Source organism: Vicugna pacos, chromosome 15 (assembly GCF_048564905.1).
Source record: "Vicugna pacos chromosome 15, VicPac4, whole genome shotgun sequence".
In the NCBI taxonomy this organism is placed as follows: domain Eukaryota; kingdom Metazoa; phylum Chordata; class Mammalia; order Artiodactyla; family Camelidae; genus Vicugna; species Vicugna pacos.
The window spans coordinates 8,859,644-8,875,463 of NC_133001.1; the positions used below are offsets into that span (position 1 = coordinate 8,859,644).

The 15,820-nt window shown below is 43.4% G+C and overlaps 1 protein-coding gene across 1 annotated transcript in view; it reads left to right on the forward strand.

The window, feature by feature from the left end:
• Nucleotides 1-4,052, forward strand: part of TGFA (transforming growth factor alpha) — a 105,193-nt gene extending 101,141 nt beyond the window's left edge. Inside the window, exon 6 of the mRNA XM_015237067.3 lies at nt 58-4,052. Within this exon, the coding sequence (XP_015092553.1) occupies nt 58-65 (8 nt within the window). The 3' untranslated portion in view covers nt 66-4,052. The remainder of the gene's footprint in view (nt 1-57) is intronic.
• Nucleotides 4,053-15,820: the final 11,768 nt, after the last annotated feature.

Below are 15,820 nucleotides of genomic sequence, written 5' to 3' on the forward strand. Positions count from 1 at the left end.
TCCCAGCCTGGCTGGGGTCTGGCCCGCGGAGCTTAACCTGTTTTCCCTTCCTTCCAGTGGTCTGAAGAGCGCAGAGGAGGAGTCCTGCCAGGTGGACCGCGGCAGCCCGATGAAGAAAGAACTTCTTGAGGACGGCCCGGCGAGGGCTGTCTGGGACGTGCCAGCAGGCCTGTCCCCTCTGCCCGCGATCGACTCTGTGGGCTTTTCGTCTTTCGTGGGCCTTCCTTCAAAACTCTGTCCAGGACTCTGTCTGCTTGGGGTTATTCGGTGTGACCTGGAGAAGAAATCAGTGGACCACAGTTTAAAGACTGGTCAAAAATGAACGGCAGAGGGGTGGAGCCGCTGTTTACCTAGTTAGCGTGTGCGTGGGCATCCGCGTCGAGGCATGTGTGGGTGTGTTCTGCCCGTCACAGATGCCAGGCTGTGTTTCTTTTCACAGCAGTCTCCATCCTGCCCCACACCGGAGATTCCTATCATATCGTTGCAGTTGTTTCTTATCCGCGTATTGGGGAAGAAGGTGGAGAAAACAAAATCGCCTTTTGCTACGTGAAGTCATCGGCAAGGAGGAGCCGTGCCTGTCCTCTGTCCACGGAACCCTCAACCAGCCCGGTGTCTTCCACGGACTTGTGATGTTGAAGATCGTCCCAAGCCTTTGCCACCCTCGGAGATAATTTCTTATTTATGAGACAGATGATAGTTTTATTTTTAATCTCTTAAGTCAATGTAAAAAGCATAAAACCCGTTCAGACTTCTACGTTACTGATGTATGTATTGCTGGCTGGAAAGCTATACTGATTAGAAATGTCTGGTCTCTTTGGGACAGCTAAAGCTTGGGAAAAGCCACCCAGGATGGGTAGAGATGGGAGCAGAGGATGAGTTGCTACTGAGAGTTGCTAAGATCGGGGTCCAGAGGTCATGCCATTTAATGCACAAAGCAGATGGATGCTCCAGGGTACATTCCTGTTGAAAAGTTAGCAGATCTAGCCGTGGAGATCTGTCACCTTGTCAAGGAAGAGGCAGAGGGCCTCTGTGGGCATCCACATGGGATAAACACAATACTCACTCCACTGCTCTGGTCTTTAATGTGTTAACTTTCTCGTGAGCCGTCCGAGAGCCTGTTTAGAAATAGAGCCTCAGCAGAGAGCCACGGGCATTTGGGGCTGCGTCCATGAAAGAGGGACCAGTCACTTATTTTTCCATGTTGTTGCTTAGTTGATTTGTTGCTTTATTTCTAAAAGGAGAAATTTAACTTTCCTATTTATTTTCAAGTATAGGAGAAATAGTCCAATGATTTTTTTTTCTTTTCCATTCAGGATGCTGGTTTTATTAACAAAAAGCACTAAGGAGCCGCCGCCACTGTGTGAGTCTCACTTTTCCCCGAGAGATGGAGAAATTGTTCTCCTGGGCATCTGGGAACCTTCAGACCCAGTGGGCTTGCCAGTAGGAAGCATCGATCCGCTCCCACCACACAGCGGGAGCTCATCCCCAGAAATTATCATTAAAATTTGGAAACAGGATAACAATGAAATGATACACAAACGCCTTACGTGAGGGAACTCTTTATTCACTGATAGTTGAAAAATGGAAGAGGTCTACCTATTAACCCTTCAGTGCACCTAGCTCCTCACATCATGAAAAGGACCTTTAAAATACGTCAAGTTGGCTTGAAATTTCTATCAGGTGATTTTGGCCTCCCCTGATTCTTCCTTCCCAGGCTGTCAGTTTCAATGGATTTTCTCTGTATTTCTTACAACTGGGACAATTACATGACCATGTCCTACCTTTGGCACTTTTACTAAATGATGCTGCAGCCGAAGCACCAAGAGCAGAGATGGGATCTGCTCACCAGCAGCAGGCCCCCAGCGGTGGAATTGACACAGCTCCTGGGGTTCAGTCATGTTAGAAGACAGGCTTAAGTTTGTATCCCCGGTCCTACAGCAGTGAATCTGGGAGCTGAGGCTTCACCATAGCACGTTGCTCAGAGACCGATCCAACTGACACTGGTTCGTGGACCCCAGTTTGCACTCACTCTTCAGAGACTAACGAAAGGGGAGTAGCAACATTCGCTTTTAACTTGAGATCACATTTTTACTTTAGGACAATCTTTCTTCCATCTTTTAGAGACTATTTGAGGTCTGGTTGCCTTTAAAGAGTAGGAACTGATGTTGAGAGTGTCTTGTGGGGCTGTCTTCCCCTGATGGGTGGAAGGATCAGTGTCTAGTCTTCAGGCACACGAGCCTTTGCAGAGAGGTGAGAAGACAGGATGGACGCACAGGGAGCCCTGCAGGGACTTCAGAGTGCCTGTGAATGTTCTAGTCCAGCAAGCCACAGTGCCGGTGCCCCCTTCCTTGTGCCTGTACGACCTGCAGCTAACAGGCTCAGATGTGTGCCTCCCTAGAAGCGCCTCTCAAAACAGTCCTCTGTAAACCAGGAGGTCTGAAACGAGTTGCAAGCAGAGGCTGGGGTCAAGGCAGGCCTGGTTGGACCCTTGTCCACGCCCCAGGATATGGGAACCTTTTCTTTAGTGATTTCTTTTTAAGAAATCAGGTGGCCAACAAGCATTGGATTCCTGTGCCATTTCATGGCATTGGTACTTCTTTGGTTCGTTGTAAAAAAGCCCGCTTTTCAGGTTAAAAACCATCTTCTAATCGATCTCTGTCGGTTCCCCATATTTCCTTGCTTTGGAGAAAGCCAAGTTTGCTGTGATTAGGGACGCCTTCTCAAGATCTGACCTGGTAGGTAGCCACACACCTGTGCGGTGGGGAACACGGCTGTTTCTAAAGTCTCTCTCAGGACAAATGAAAAAACCCTAATTTAAAAAGAGGGGGCTGGAGCATAGCTCAGTGGCAGAACACCTGCTTAACATGAACTGGGTTGTGGGTTGAATCCCCAGTACCTCTGTTAAAAAAAATAAAGAAATAAGCCTAATTAATTCCACTCCCCCAAATAAATAAATAAATAAGAATACAAATGGGCTTCTTGTTAAAGCTGCTACACAATTTTAAAAATGAATAAATCTTTAAAAATTTTAATAGGGGGAAGAGGGTGCTTCCAAATCTCTTCTGGAGCCTGGATTCTCCCACTGGTCTACAGGCTGTGACTGCTCTAGGCATCCTGGCAGGAAGCGTTTTCTCCTAGATAGAACGCTATACACCAGCCAAATCTGAAAGTGACATGTGTCACCAAACAAATAAGAGCCTGCCATCATGAGCCAGCAGAGGAGGTGGGCAGAATGTCCCCAGAGTCTATTTTCCCAGGAAAGGAGAAGGTGAAATTGACATTCCCCCACCCACACTGGTCAGGGAGGAGGTGCATTCTAGAGCTTCCTGGGAGCCTGTTCTGTGCAGATGGAGGAGCGTCTGGCATCGTCAGGTTGCCCAGGGCCAGGCTACCTCAGTGCACGTGGGCTGCTGGCTGCTTTTCCAGGCAGTTTTAGCAGGAACGGATCAACGAGACTCCAGCACTGCTCAGAAGACCCCGACCCCTTAGGAGGATCTTGGCTTTGCTTTCTCCCAGCCTGCTCAGCTGAGGAGGGAGCAGGGGGATGATTCAAAAGCCCAGGACCAAGGGGGACATCACAGAAACAAGTTGAACACATATTTGTTCTTGATGTTCTAACATAAGACCTGTTCTCTGTAGCCACTGATTTTACCAGGCTTTCTAAAAGATAGAGTGGTAAACACACACACAGGATTGAAACCAACCCCTCTTCCTAGTGTAATAATTCACTGAAGTGTTCAGCTTTTCATTATCTTCATTATAACAAACCTGATGCTTTTTTTTTTTAGAACTTGTTACTCTGACTTCTGTATATGTTGCACTGAAAAGGTTAATATTTAATGTTTTAATTTATTTTGTGTGGTAAGTTAATTTTGATTTCTGTAATGCATTAATGTGATTGGCAGTTCTTTTCCTTAATATCTGAATTATACTTATTTAAAGAGTAGTGAGCAATAGAAAATGCAGTTGTGTTTTTCAGTAATGTGTATTGTTGTTCAGTTGTACTGTACCCTGTTTGGAAGGATGAAGGAATGAACTTTTTTTTTCCTAAATCAAGACTGGAGCTTTTCTTTCATGAGATTGGGCTATTACCAGAGCACATTAAGAGAGTGTGTGCTGGGAGGAGGGTATCGTGCGATGGCAGAGCGCATGCTTAGCGTGCACGAGGTCCTGGGTTCCATCCACAGTACTGCCTCTTAAAAAATAAATAAATAAATAAACAGGGGACTGTGTGTTAATAGCCGTGATTCTCCAAGCTGGTCCCCAGACCAGGAACATCATAATCACCTGGGAACATCTGAGGAATGCAAATTTTCAAGCCCCGCCCCAGACCTTATTAAACTCTAGAGGTGCCCCTGCCCCCTCCACCTTCCAGGTGATTGTATGAAACATGCTCGTTTGAGAACCACTGTGCTATAGGACTCGGCAGAGGGCAAATTTGTGTGGGGCTACAGTTTTTAGGAAAAGCACTCAATAGGCTTTTCAGAGGCACTGAAACTTAACACAGTTTACCCCTTAGTGTTCAAAGTGAATGGCCATCGGACAGTACAGTCTCAGAACAGGGCTTACGTTTTTCTGGATCTTCTCTGCTGAGCCTCGTGAAAGAAGAAAACAGGCCACCCCACCCCGACTCACACACCCCTGCTCCCCACTAACCAGTTTCTCACTGTAAGGAACTGTTCTAAAATTGTCCACCCGGTTCTTACAAGCCCCGCTGCACTTGAGTTCCCATTCTCTGCCCTTTTAACCCACGTGCAGACCTCACATGTCCCACGATGTCAAGGGAGCATGTGGAGGAGCAGTAGGGAGTGAAATAGATGCTGGAGGGTGTGTGATCTTGGTCCCGAGGAAGGTCTCTCCAATAATGACACCCCCAGGGCTAGATTCTCAGGGCCCCTCCCCCCCAGCTCCAGCTCTCACCACCCTTCATTTACACCAGTCCTCCCCCTGTCCCTTCTGCCCTGGGGTGGTGATGGCTTCCAACAGTTGCTAGTTTTAATGCTGCCAATCTTGCCTCCCCCTCCCTCCCATCCACCCCCACCCTTGCTTTTTAATTTCCAGGAATGCTTAACCAGAGGCTAAAAATTCAAATGCCACCGGGAGTGAAGCTGTTCGTCTGAATTAGTGCAACTGCTGGATGGGAACATAAATGCCCATGAGTAGTTCGAATCTGGAGAGGGAGATGGACACTGTGATAAACTGGGGTCCACAGACTTCTTCTGAAAGGGGACAATCACTTACTGCTAGCCCGTGGTGGATATCCAGCAAGATGGCCTGATTTTCCGTTTTTCCAAGAGAAGCAGAAAATCTGGGCTTTTTCGTGAAATAGCTCTGTTTCTAAACGTGGCTCAAATTTGAAACCACTCTGTGGCCCCAACCGAAATCTGTCCGCAGGTCACCATCCTTTGCAGCCTCCACTCTCAAGCTGTTCGCTTGTCTCCCTTCCACGCCTCTCTGCCTTCACAGTTCTTTTTGCTGAGAATGGCTTTATCTGCTTCTTGGCCTGAGAAACTTTTGTTTCTTCAAGAACAGGTTCACACCTCACTTTGTCTCTGGAGCCTTCTTGCAGCCCCCAGACAGAGCCTACCCAGAGCACACTGGCTTCATTCAGCCTCCTCGACCCTCCCTGAGTTCCAAAAGACAAGATTCAAACAGTTGCTAATTAGGGAAGGGAGGAAATGCAGAAACAAGGGAGCAACAATCAAGAAACAACAGTGCAGCCTTGAGGCTGGGTCCTGGTTACCAAGGCCCCCAGGGTCATACCCCCGCCCCTCCCTCAAATAGACACCAATTACTCTTTTTTTTTTTTTTTGAAGTGTGGTCGATTTACAATGTTAGTTTCAGATGTACAGCAAAGCAATTCAGTTATACATACACTTTTTTTTTCATATTCTTTTCCAGTACAGCTCATTACAAAAAGTTGAATGTAGTTCCCTATAAAGAAACCAGTTCCCCTTGTCTAAGAGTCAGGAGGCAAAGAGAAGAAACAAGAACCGGTTAGGACCTACAAAGCCCAAGATGATGGCAGATTTGACTTCCAGTGGACCTCGAGCTTCATTATACAGTCACTACAATTCATTAGCATGCTAAATGACACGCCCATCAGCGCCATGACAGTTGACGATGACAATCACTGGAAAAACCCAGGTACCAGGACCGAAAAGAAAGGCAATTGGCTCCAGCACATCCAGAATGAGGACATGACAGCAGAAAAGCCCCACGTGACCCAAGCCGCAGCTGGAGCTGTCTCGACCGGCCATCTTTGCTGACGGACGGCTCCCCGCTCAAATGTTTTTCTTCCCTTCTTTCTGCTCTGATTGTGTCAGTTTCTTGGGAAGCTCTTCTTCACCCCCCGCCCCCGGCCAACCTGGAGGTGTTTTGTTTGTTTGTAATATGCTCTCATGATGAGACAAGCAGGAAGGGGGCAGAGCACAGCCATTCAAGAAATAACATAGCAGTTAACACCAAGGTTGCGGAAAATTCAGTTCCCAGCAGGTTTGGAGGCCCATGATGGCAGGAGATTGGACTTGCAGTAGACCTTGAGCTTCATTATACGCTCGTTGTAATATATTAGCCCCTAAACGTCACTCCCACAGGCACCATGACAGTTCTGAGGCTGACCAAGAAAGGTCAAAAAGTGGGCAGTGGCCCAGTTCCTGGGAACCCCAGCCCCTTCCCCAAAGTATTTGGAATAATCCCCCCACTTGTTAGCACAGGAAATAAGCAAGCCCATGAAAACTAACAACCCGGCACCACATGGCCGCTCTCCCTTCTGAGTGAAAAGGACAGCACTCTGTCGATGGAGCGTGTAACTACTTTTACTTTAAACTGAGCCCCCAATTCCCATACCTCCTGGCCTTTCTCTCACCTTCTGAAACAGCCCGCACTCTGTCTGTGGAGTATGTATATCTCTGAATAAATCTACTTTACTCAACCGTGGCTCACTCTTGAATTCTTTCCTGTGCGAAGCCAAGGACCCACACTTGGCAGGGCACATCCCAGGGACTCAGCCAAGACCTGGAATAGAGCTACACTCATTCTCCTGTATCAACGCTATCTCACTCCATTCCTTCAGTGTCCTTATTCCAGGGGCTCTACTCCACTACTGTGACTATCTGCTGAATCCTGGTCTCCCTCCTAATGTTGATCTTACAACTCCTGGCTCTTACCATGAGTTCAGGATGTGCCTATCTGTACACCATTAAAATCCCAGAGCCTTGCACATACCTAGCATATATAGGTATTCAATAAAAATTTGCTGAATGAGACCCTATGGGGAACTCACGCAACAACAGAAACAGATAAATAAAATATCTGGAAGTGACCTGAATGAGAAATATGCAGAAAGTGTATGAAAACCTATTAAAACTCTAGTCAAATATATATGTATTTTTAAATAGAGAAACATATGTCCCTAATTTGAAAAAAATAATATTGTAAAGTTTTCATTTCTTCCCAATGTATAATAGATGTGATAGAATTCTAATCAAAATCCAGATGGGAGTGTTGAATAAAAGAAATTTACTACAATTTACACAGTAAAGATGGCAAAGAAAAATTCTTAGGTGGGAATAATGATGGAAGTAAAACTATAATAGAGCTTAAAATGCATTATAAAACTAATAAAACAGTGTAAGAATAGAATAATGCAACAGTGTTGCAATGCATGTATGTTGTATATCTATTAATTTAGCAATTTAATAATTGGTAGTAAATGGTAAAGAAGTATAAAATGATAAAGATAAATAGGTAAAGAAATATAAAAATCTGCTGAGACACAAAAGATTATTCAATAAATGTAGTTAAAAACTGGCTTCTACTTAGAAAAGAAAATTATTTTGGATCTTTATCATATGTACCAAAAGCATAATAAATCAGATGGATCGAAAAATAAGATCCAAAAAAGTCAAATCATAGGGAAAAAATAAGAAAATAGAAGTGAGCATTTACCAAACCCTGTGGAGGGGCAGACTTTTCCAACTTGAAAGTGACTGCTGAAAATATCACGGAGGAAAAGATGACTTTGCTATAGACAAAAACTTACTCTTCTATATGTAAAAATGAAAAGGCAAAGAACAGAAATATAATTGTTGCAGATCTGACAAAAGGATAACGTCTTTCTCACATAAGGAATTCCTATAAATTAAAATGTGTGAAGACTGGGAGGGACGAATGGGCAACGACCAAGACCATTTGATTAATAAAAGCAATGACCCTTAATAAACAAACATATGGGGAAACGTCAACATTACTGATAATCAAAGAAGTACACGTGAAAACAAGATTTTATCTTTTCCCTACGAAATTAGCAGAGATTTAAGAAAATAATAAAGTCCAGTGCTGGTGATTATGTGCTGAAAATGGCCTTTCTTATACATCCACAGTTGGACTATAAATGGGTAAGTTTCTTTTGGAAATCAATTGGTTATCTATATCAAAAGCATTAAATATGATTTTTTGATCTCATAACTCCACACAGTCAAGTTAGTTCCCAAAGGTTTAAAAAACCTTCAGAAAGTTTTTCACCATATTGTTATTTTTAAATTGACTAAAAATCAAGACTAGCCTCAATGTCCAATAACTGTATGTCTAAGTAAATTGTGCTTTATCACTCAATGGCTTATAATGCAAACATTCAAAATAATATTTATAAGGACTATTTAATGACATGACATTTAGGGTTTAATGTAAAAGAAAAATTAACATGTAAAATTACATGCACAGAATGCCAATTATGAAAAAACAAGTAAATTCTATAATTTAAAGAAAAGCAAACCAAGTAATAATGATGTCTAGACTCTAGTATAGACGTTATAATTTTTGCTATCATTTTCTATATTTCATTAACAACTAGAATGGAAAAACAAATACTTAAAACTATACCTGTTACTTGAAGGACCATGATTAAAAATTGGTGTAATTTTTTTTAATTCTACATTAATGCCTATGCACATGTTTTCATGACCAAGTACACGAGCTGTGGTGAAGCCCTGGCACCACCACTGTGGGCTTTGGGCAGGTTACTTAACTTCTCTGGACCTCAGTTTGCTCATTATTGAAATGAAGGTATTCGTTGTCCCTAACTCAGGGAGGTTTGGGGAGGCTTAAATAAGTTAATGTGTAAAATCTCCTAACCCAAAGACTGGAATATGGCAAATGCTCAATAAATGGCTATTGTATTAATTATCATTAGCACTACAAACAAGCTGCATTGCACATCAGTTTGTTTTGTTAGTTTCACCCCCATTGATCCCTGGGAATCATGTTACAAACACACAAAGCAAGATCTCATTCAACACAGGTGTGTTGTGAATGATCTTTGGAGCCCGTTCCCACTACCATGTCAAGTGTCTGTTAAGGGAACACAGTAGACACGAGGGGAGCCAAGTGTTCTCAGGGGAGCTGGGCCAGCCAGGTTTCATCATGCCAGCCGCCTGGGAAATGCATTCAGACCTGTGCCCAGAGACTCAGCTGTCATTGCTCAAGGCACAGGAACACACCCTCGGGGAGACACACGTAGTCACAAAGCAGGTATAGTGTGTCTGCCAGGGCCCCCCACCCCTAAACCAGAGGGCAGCGAGAGGTGACAGACACAAAGATGAGACTCAGAGGCCAGGTGACAGCCTCATCCCTAGGGACTCCTGCAGGCTCTCCTCACTCATACCCCCTCCAGCCGGCCCCAGGGCCACCTGCCCCAGAGGGGATGACTGAAGGGCCTCACATGCTGACTTACCTAACTTGAGAACTGGTGTTCAGCAAGTACTTTGAGTTGTCTGGGCATGGCTTTGCCTATATCCTTTCTTCCACTCCGAGCCTGGCGATCTGAGAGTAACATTGGCAGGAGGCGAATGTAGGTAACTTCCTACCCACTCCCAGAGCCCCTACGGAGCCCAGGAGCACACATGACTTACACCCACGAAGTTCATTTGATTAAACTTTCATAAAAGGCACTTAAGACCCACTGAAAGATCACCAATGCCTCGCTGCTTAGCCTTGGCCCTCTCCCTAGACTTCTGGGAGAGGACCAGATTTCTCTGTCTGCCGGATTTTATCTTTTCCTAACACCCCCCACCTCATCCCTAAGCATAGGATGCAGGCATCCTACCACAGAAGCATGTCAAATGACATGTGTAGCCAACACAGCAACCAGCCAAGATTCAGGAAGGAGTTTTATTCTGACAGAATTAGAACATTTGGGGGTATGTAAGACATGGATGGCCCTGGCAGTGGACTTAGTGATTGTCATTCAAAAGTAAGCTTGCCGGAAGGGAGGGTATAGCCCCAGTGGTAGAGCTTAGCATACGCAAGGTCCTGGGTTCAATCCCCAGTACTTTCCCCCAAAATAAATAGATAAGTAACCCTAACTACCTCCTCCCCTCAAGAAATAAAATAATTTTTTTTTAAAAAGTAAGTTTGCAGAGAGCCTTTAATGATGAGGGGAAAGCTTACAATCTAAAGTCAGGAGAGAAGACTGTAAGAGAAAAAAGAAGATTGTAAGAGAAAAGATTAAAAATGAGTAGGTTTTTTTTAATTTACATGTATGTACTGTTCATTGTTTCTAAGAACAGTTTAGAGCTTTAGCTTTTTAAACTTACACAGTTATCAAAGGAATAAAGCCAACCACAAAATAAGAATCAACAGAATGCAGAAATCCAAACATAAAGGACGTATACATAAATTTTAAAAATATGTGCAGTATAGTGTATATATGTATTTACACGCAATACATTGTATATGTGCAGTCAAATTGTAACAATTCTATCTAATAAAATTTTTTAAAAATGTAAAACAACAAGAATGGGTTTTTGTACAGCAGGATTGTGAGTGGTTTTCATTTTCTTCTTGAGGCCTTTCTGTATTTTCTGTAGTGTGTTTTGAATCTCATTTGTGTGTTTGCCACCTAGACAAGAATTCAGCATCTGTCCCTTAAAAGCCCAAGCTCCTGTCTTCATCTCCCTGCATCTTCCGCCACCCACCCCGCACGTCTGATCCCAAATGCCTCTGTCTCTAGGGTCTGCCTCCAGATGTGTGTCCCCAGAATGCACATGCTCTGCGCACAGAGGGGTGTATCCCACACACACACACATTTTTAAAATCAGATTTCAGGCCTCTCCTGGGAGATGAGGAGACTTTTCATCCTGCTCCAGGACTCCCATGTAGCAGGGGTCACTTACTGTGGTTCACAGCCATCGCCTCCAGACAGGCCCTCCTCCCAGGACACCCCACTCCCCACCACAGCCTATGTCTTCCCAGCCTGGAGTCTGATTATTAGGTGGTTTATTTCGCAGTAGAACAGCTTTTCTCTTTCCATCCCCACAGGAACAATGGAAGGTAAACCCAGAGTTCCATCCGCATCAAGAAAAATTAGACAGCATCCTTCTTCATGAAATAAAGGCTATTCCTACGCGTTAAATAACCTAGCACAGGCCTGCTCATTCCTGTCATCACTTGCCTGCCCTCTGGCCTAGATGGTGGCCCAGATGTTCTTCCAGCCTGGGATGCTCATGATTTCTGGGCATGCTGGGTACTGCCTGGCATAAGATGAGAGTGGATGAGAGGCTCTGTGATCCGTGTTCTAGCTCCTGATCACCCACTTCTCCATCAGGCCAGACTGCAGAGTTGGTAATTAATAATGCAGCCTGCAGTCTGCCAGCTTGACCTCGGGGAAATCAGAAAAATGAACAGTGCCCACTGTGGCCCCAAAAGTGCAAGCCAGGGAACAGTTACCCCACTGGGCTGCACTCCACCTGCATGATGCTCTGGGCTGCAAGTAACTGAAGACCCAACTTAAAGCAACTTAAATATGTTTCTTATGGGAGTTTAGAGGTGGGTAGTTTCCAGAGTTGGCTAATTCACAGGCTTGTGACCTTAAAGAACCCAAATGCCAAACAACAAATGTTGGTGAAGATGTGGAGGAAAGGGAATCCTAGTGTACTGTTGGTGGGCATGTAAACTGATGCAGTCACTGTGGAAAACAGTATGGAATTTCTCAAAAAACTAAACGTAGAACTACTATATGACCCAGCAATTCAACTCCTGGGTATACATCCAAAGAAACCAAAAACACTAATATGAAAAGGCACATACATTCCAGTGTTCATAGTACAACATTATATACAATTGCCAAGATACGCAAGTAGTCTAAGTGTCCATCAACAGATGAATGGATAAAGAAGATGTGAGATATATAATATATAATATATACATAATGGACAACTACTCAGCCATAAAAAAGAATGAAATTTTGCCATAAAGGCAGTATGCAAAGTGAAATAAGTCAGACAGAGAAAGACGAATATTGTAGGATATCACTTATATGTAGTATCTAAAAAATACAACAGATTAATGAATATAACAAATAAGAAGCACGAATATAGAGAATAAACTCGTGGTTACCAGTAGGGAGAGGGGAGGCATGAGGGGCAATACAGAAGTAGGGGATTAAGAGGTATAAGCTACTATGTATAAAATAAGGGTATATTGTACAACACAGGGAAAATAGCTAATATTTTATAATAACTACAAATGGAGTATAATCTTTAAAATTGTGAATCACTGTATTGTACACCTGTAACTTTTATCATATTGTACATCAACTCAATAAAACAAAGAAATAAGTCACAAAAGACCATATAATGTATGATTCCATTTGTGTGAAATGTCCAGAATAGGCAGATTTATAGTAGCAAAGAGTAAATGAGAGTTTGCTGGGACTGCTGGGCTGGGAGGTTGGAGGGAGGAATGAAGGATGGGTATGGGGTTCTTTAGGGGGTGATAAAAATGTTCTAAAATTGATTGTGGTGATAGTTAACATACTAAAAATCATTGAATTGCACATTTCAAATGAGTAAATTCTATATGTGAATTACATCTCAATAAAACTAATTTTTTTTAAGTAGAAAGAAAAAGGACCCAAATGCTCTCCATTTTTCTGAGCTGCCAACCTCAGCATGTTGGCAATCTCTCTCCTCACAGCTGCAATTAGCAGTTTCAGGAATCTCATGCATGCACGGCAACATCTGTGAAGAAGAGGAGCTGTGTCTTTTCACGAGAGAGGAAAACCTTTACCAGAAGCCTTCCCCTAGGTCCTGTTGGCCTAAACTAGTCACGAAAGGGGAACCACCATGATTTATCTGAACCAATCAGGATTCCCCATCTGCAGCTTCAGTCAGAAGCAGCTTCCCTGAGCATTTGAGAATGTGAACAAGTAGCACCGCTGCAGCAAGAAAGAATAGGGAAGGACGGCTGGATGGATACTCATGGCATCTTCTACCCTGCGCACACGTCATGACCCTCCTCAAGTCCATCTGCCTCTGAAACCCCACCGCAGAAAGCCCTCCGACTCCTTTGAACCAGGAGGGCTGATTGCCTGGACTTCTTCTTTGTAATGAGTAACTCATACTCTTGTGGCCTTTCTTGAATGTGTTTGGCACAAAGACAAGTGAATTCTCACAGAAAGGCCGATGAATGAATGTGTAAATGAATGAATGAATGAATGAATGGTTATATAATTAAATAGACTGGAGAGGAATGTGACTAGAGAAAGACAGCAGATCAGTGCCTTCATTCAGGAAAGTCTTAAGACTACACCAGGGATAATAAGGATGCAAAAATAGATCATATCTTAGATACATTTGATAAGATCCTGTCATCGGTGGAACGTGGGGTCAGGAGGTTTTGGGAGGAGTTGACGATGCCTCTGGTTTCTAGCTTGCACTCTGTAATTCTGTTCATAGGGGAGGGGAGTCAGGGGCTCCCGGAGACTTGACTGTACTTTCCTCTTACTACATTGCTCACTAATGTTTTGGGTACAGAGGGATACCTTCTGGGGAACAGGAAAAAGAGCCCAGTAACAAGATTGGAGTCAGAATTGTTGGTCACAGCGGAGCAGAAGCAGAGAGAGAGCACAGGCGAAGGCTGACATCTGGGTTGAACCCAATCACTGGAAACTCCCTGAATGCAAAACACTTGCTCAGGTTCAGTGGAAAGAGGGGACCTCTTTGCTGAGAGCTGGGCTGCTGTCATATTAACTCTGGTGCCAGAGTCAACATCCAGGCAGAGGACACAACTCTGTAAATGAGCCACATCTGCACTGAAGGCACACGCTGCTGGGGAGGAGCAAAGGACAGTCCCAAACACTATGGCAGAAGGTGGGTTGGGAAGAGTCCCAAACTTTTAATTACATGAAATCAGATTGACCAGACCACTGTACATTAACTTTCTCTAACCTAAAAAAGAAGGAACACAGAGCTACTTGGAAGACAACACTCCATGATTTGAAGTGTAGGAGGAACTGCACCAAAATTATCTCCCATTGAGCTGAAATGTCTCTAAGAACAGAACTGGAGACTAGAACTGGCACTTACCATCAGAAAGCGCTTCCTTGTGCTGAATAAAGCCCGCCTGTGGGAACTGAAGCTGGTTCCTGGCAGCAGGACTACCTATCAGCTCACCAGTCCGAAATCTAAGACTTTTCTCCTTCCAACTGCCCTTTCATTTTTTTCTATTCTCTGGTCTGAACAATCTTTATTCATGTCACTTTTCTAAACTCACTCTTTCAATCATTTTTGCTCATTTCTGCGGTTTGTTTCCTGGTCCTCTTCTGTGGCATCTCCAAATGGCTTCAGCAGGGTATCAGGAGTCCAAGCCATGCTCCCCTAAAAACAGGCAAAGGATATAAGCAGGCATATTTTGCAGAAGAAATGCAATTGACCAATAACATATGCTGTTTCACTAAGAAGACATGCAAATCGAAATAACAATAGAGCATTTTTTACCTATTAGAGAAGCAAAGATAAAATGGTTATTAACATGCAGTATTGATGAGGGATTTTTCAAATTCTATTGGTGAGAATATAACTTGGAACAAACTTTATGAGGCTAGGGCTTAATTTGACGGTTGTACGTAATTTTAAGACACAATCACTGTCACCCAACGATTCCACTTTTGTAGATGTATCCTTCAGAAGTGTCAGCACAAGTGTGTAAAGATAGATGTAAACAGCAGTCGTATTGTTCGTAGTAGAAAAAAACGGAAACAAACATTCAATAATAGACTGGTTAAATAAATAATGGGACAGATGTACCATGGAATTCTATGCAGCCATTAAAAAGAATGACGCAAATCCTAATCTACAGAGTTGGAATGGTGGTTTATTTTGTTACGTGAAAACAGGCAAGCGGGGAGGGTAGAGCTCAGCAGAAGAGGGCATGCTTAGCAGGCACAAGGTCCTGGGTTCAATCCCCAGTACCTCCATTAAAAAAAAAATTAAACAAATAGACCTAATTACCGCCTCTAAAAAAAAATAAAAATAAATTTTAAAAAAACAGACAAATTTTAAAGCTCTCAATAAAGCATAGGTCCATTTTTATAATCTGTATGGACATACATACAGAGCTATAGAAATACACACCTGTGTATACACAAAAAAAAAAGAACACCATAAAATAGCTGTTTTGAAATTTTTACCTTCGTGTATTAGGGATATTTTCAATGGAGAGAGATTTCTAGGTTAACTACATGTTTCGTCTTGTTTTACCAGCCCGTTTTCTTTTTAAATAGCGGTACTGAGGATTGAACCCAGGACCTCTCACATGCTTAGCATGCGCTCTACCACTGAGCTATTTCCCTCCCCCTGAAAATAGTGGTTCTTAAAGTGAGGTCCACATACCAGCAGCCTCAGCACCACTAGGGAATTTATTTAAAATGCAGATTCTCAGGCTCCACCCCAGACCAGGTGAATCAGAATCTCTTAGCATTCGGCCCAGCAATTTGGTTTACAAGCCCCTCCAGGTTAACTCTGATGTTCACTAAAATGTG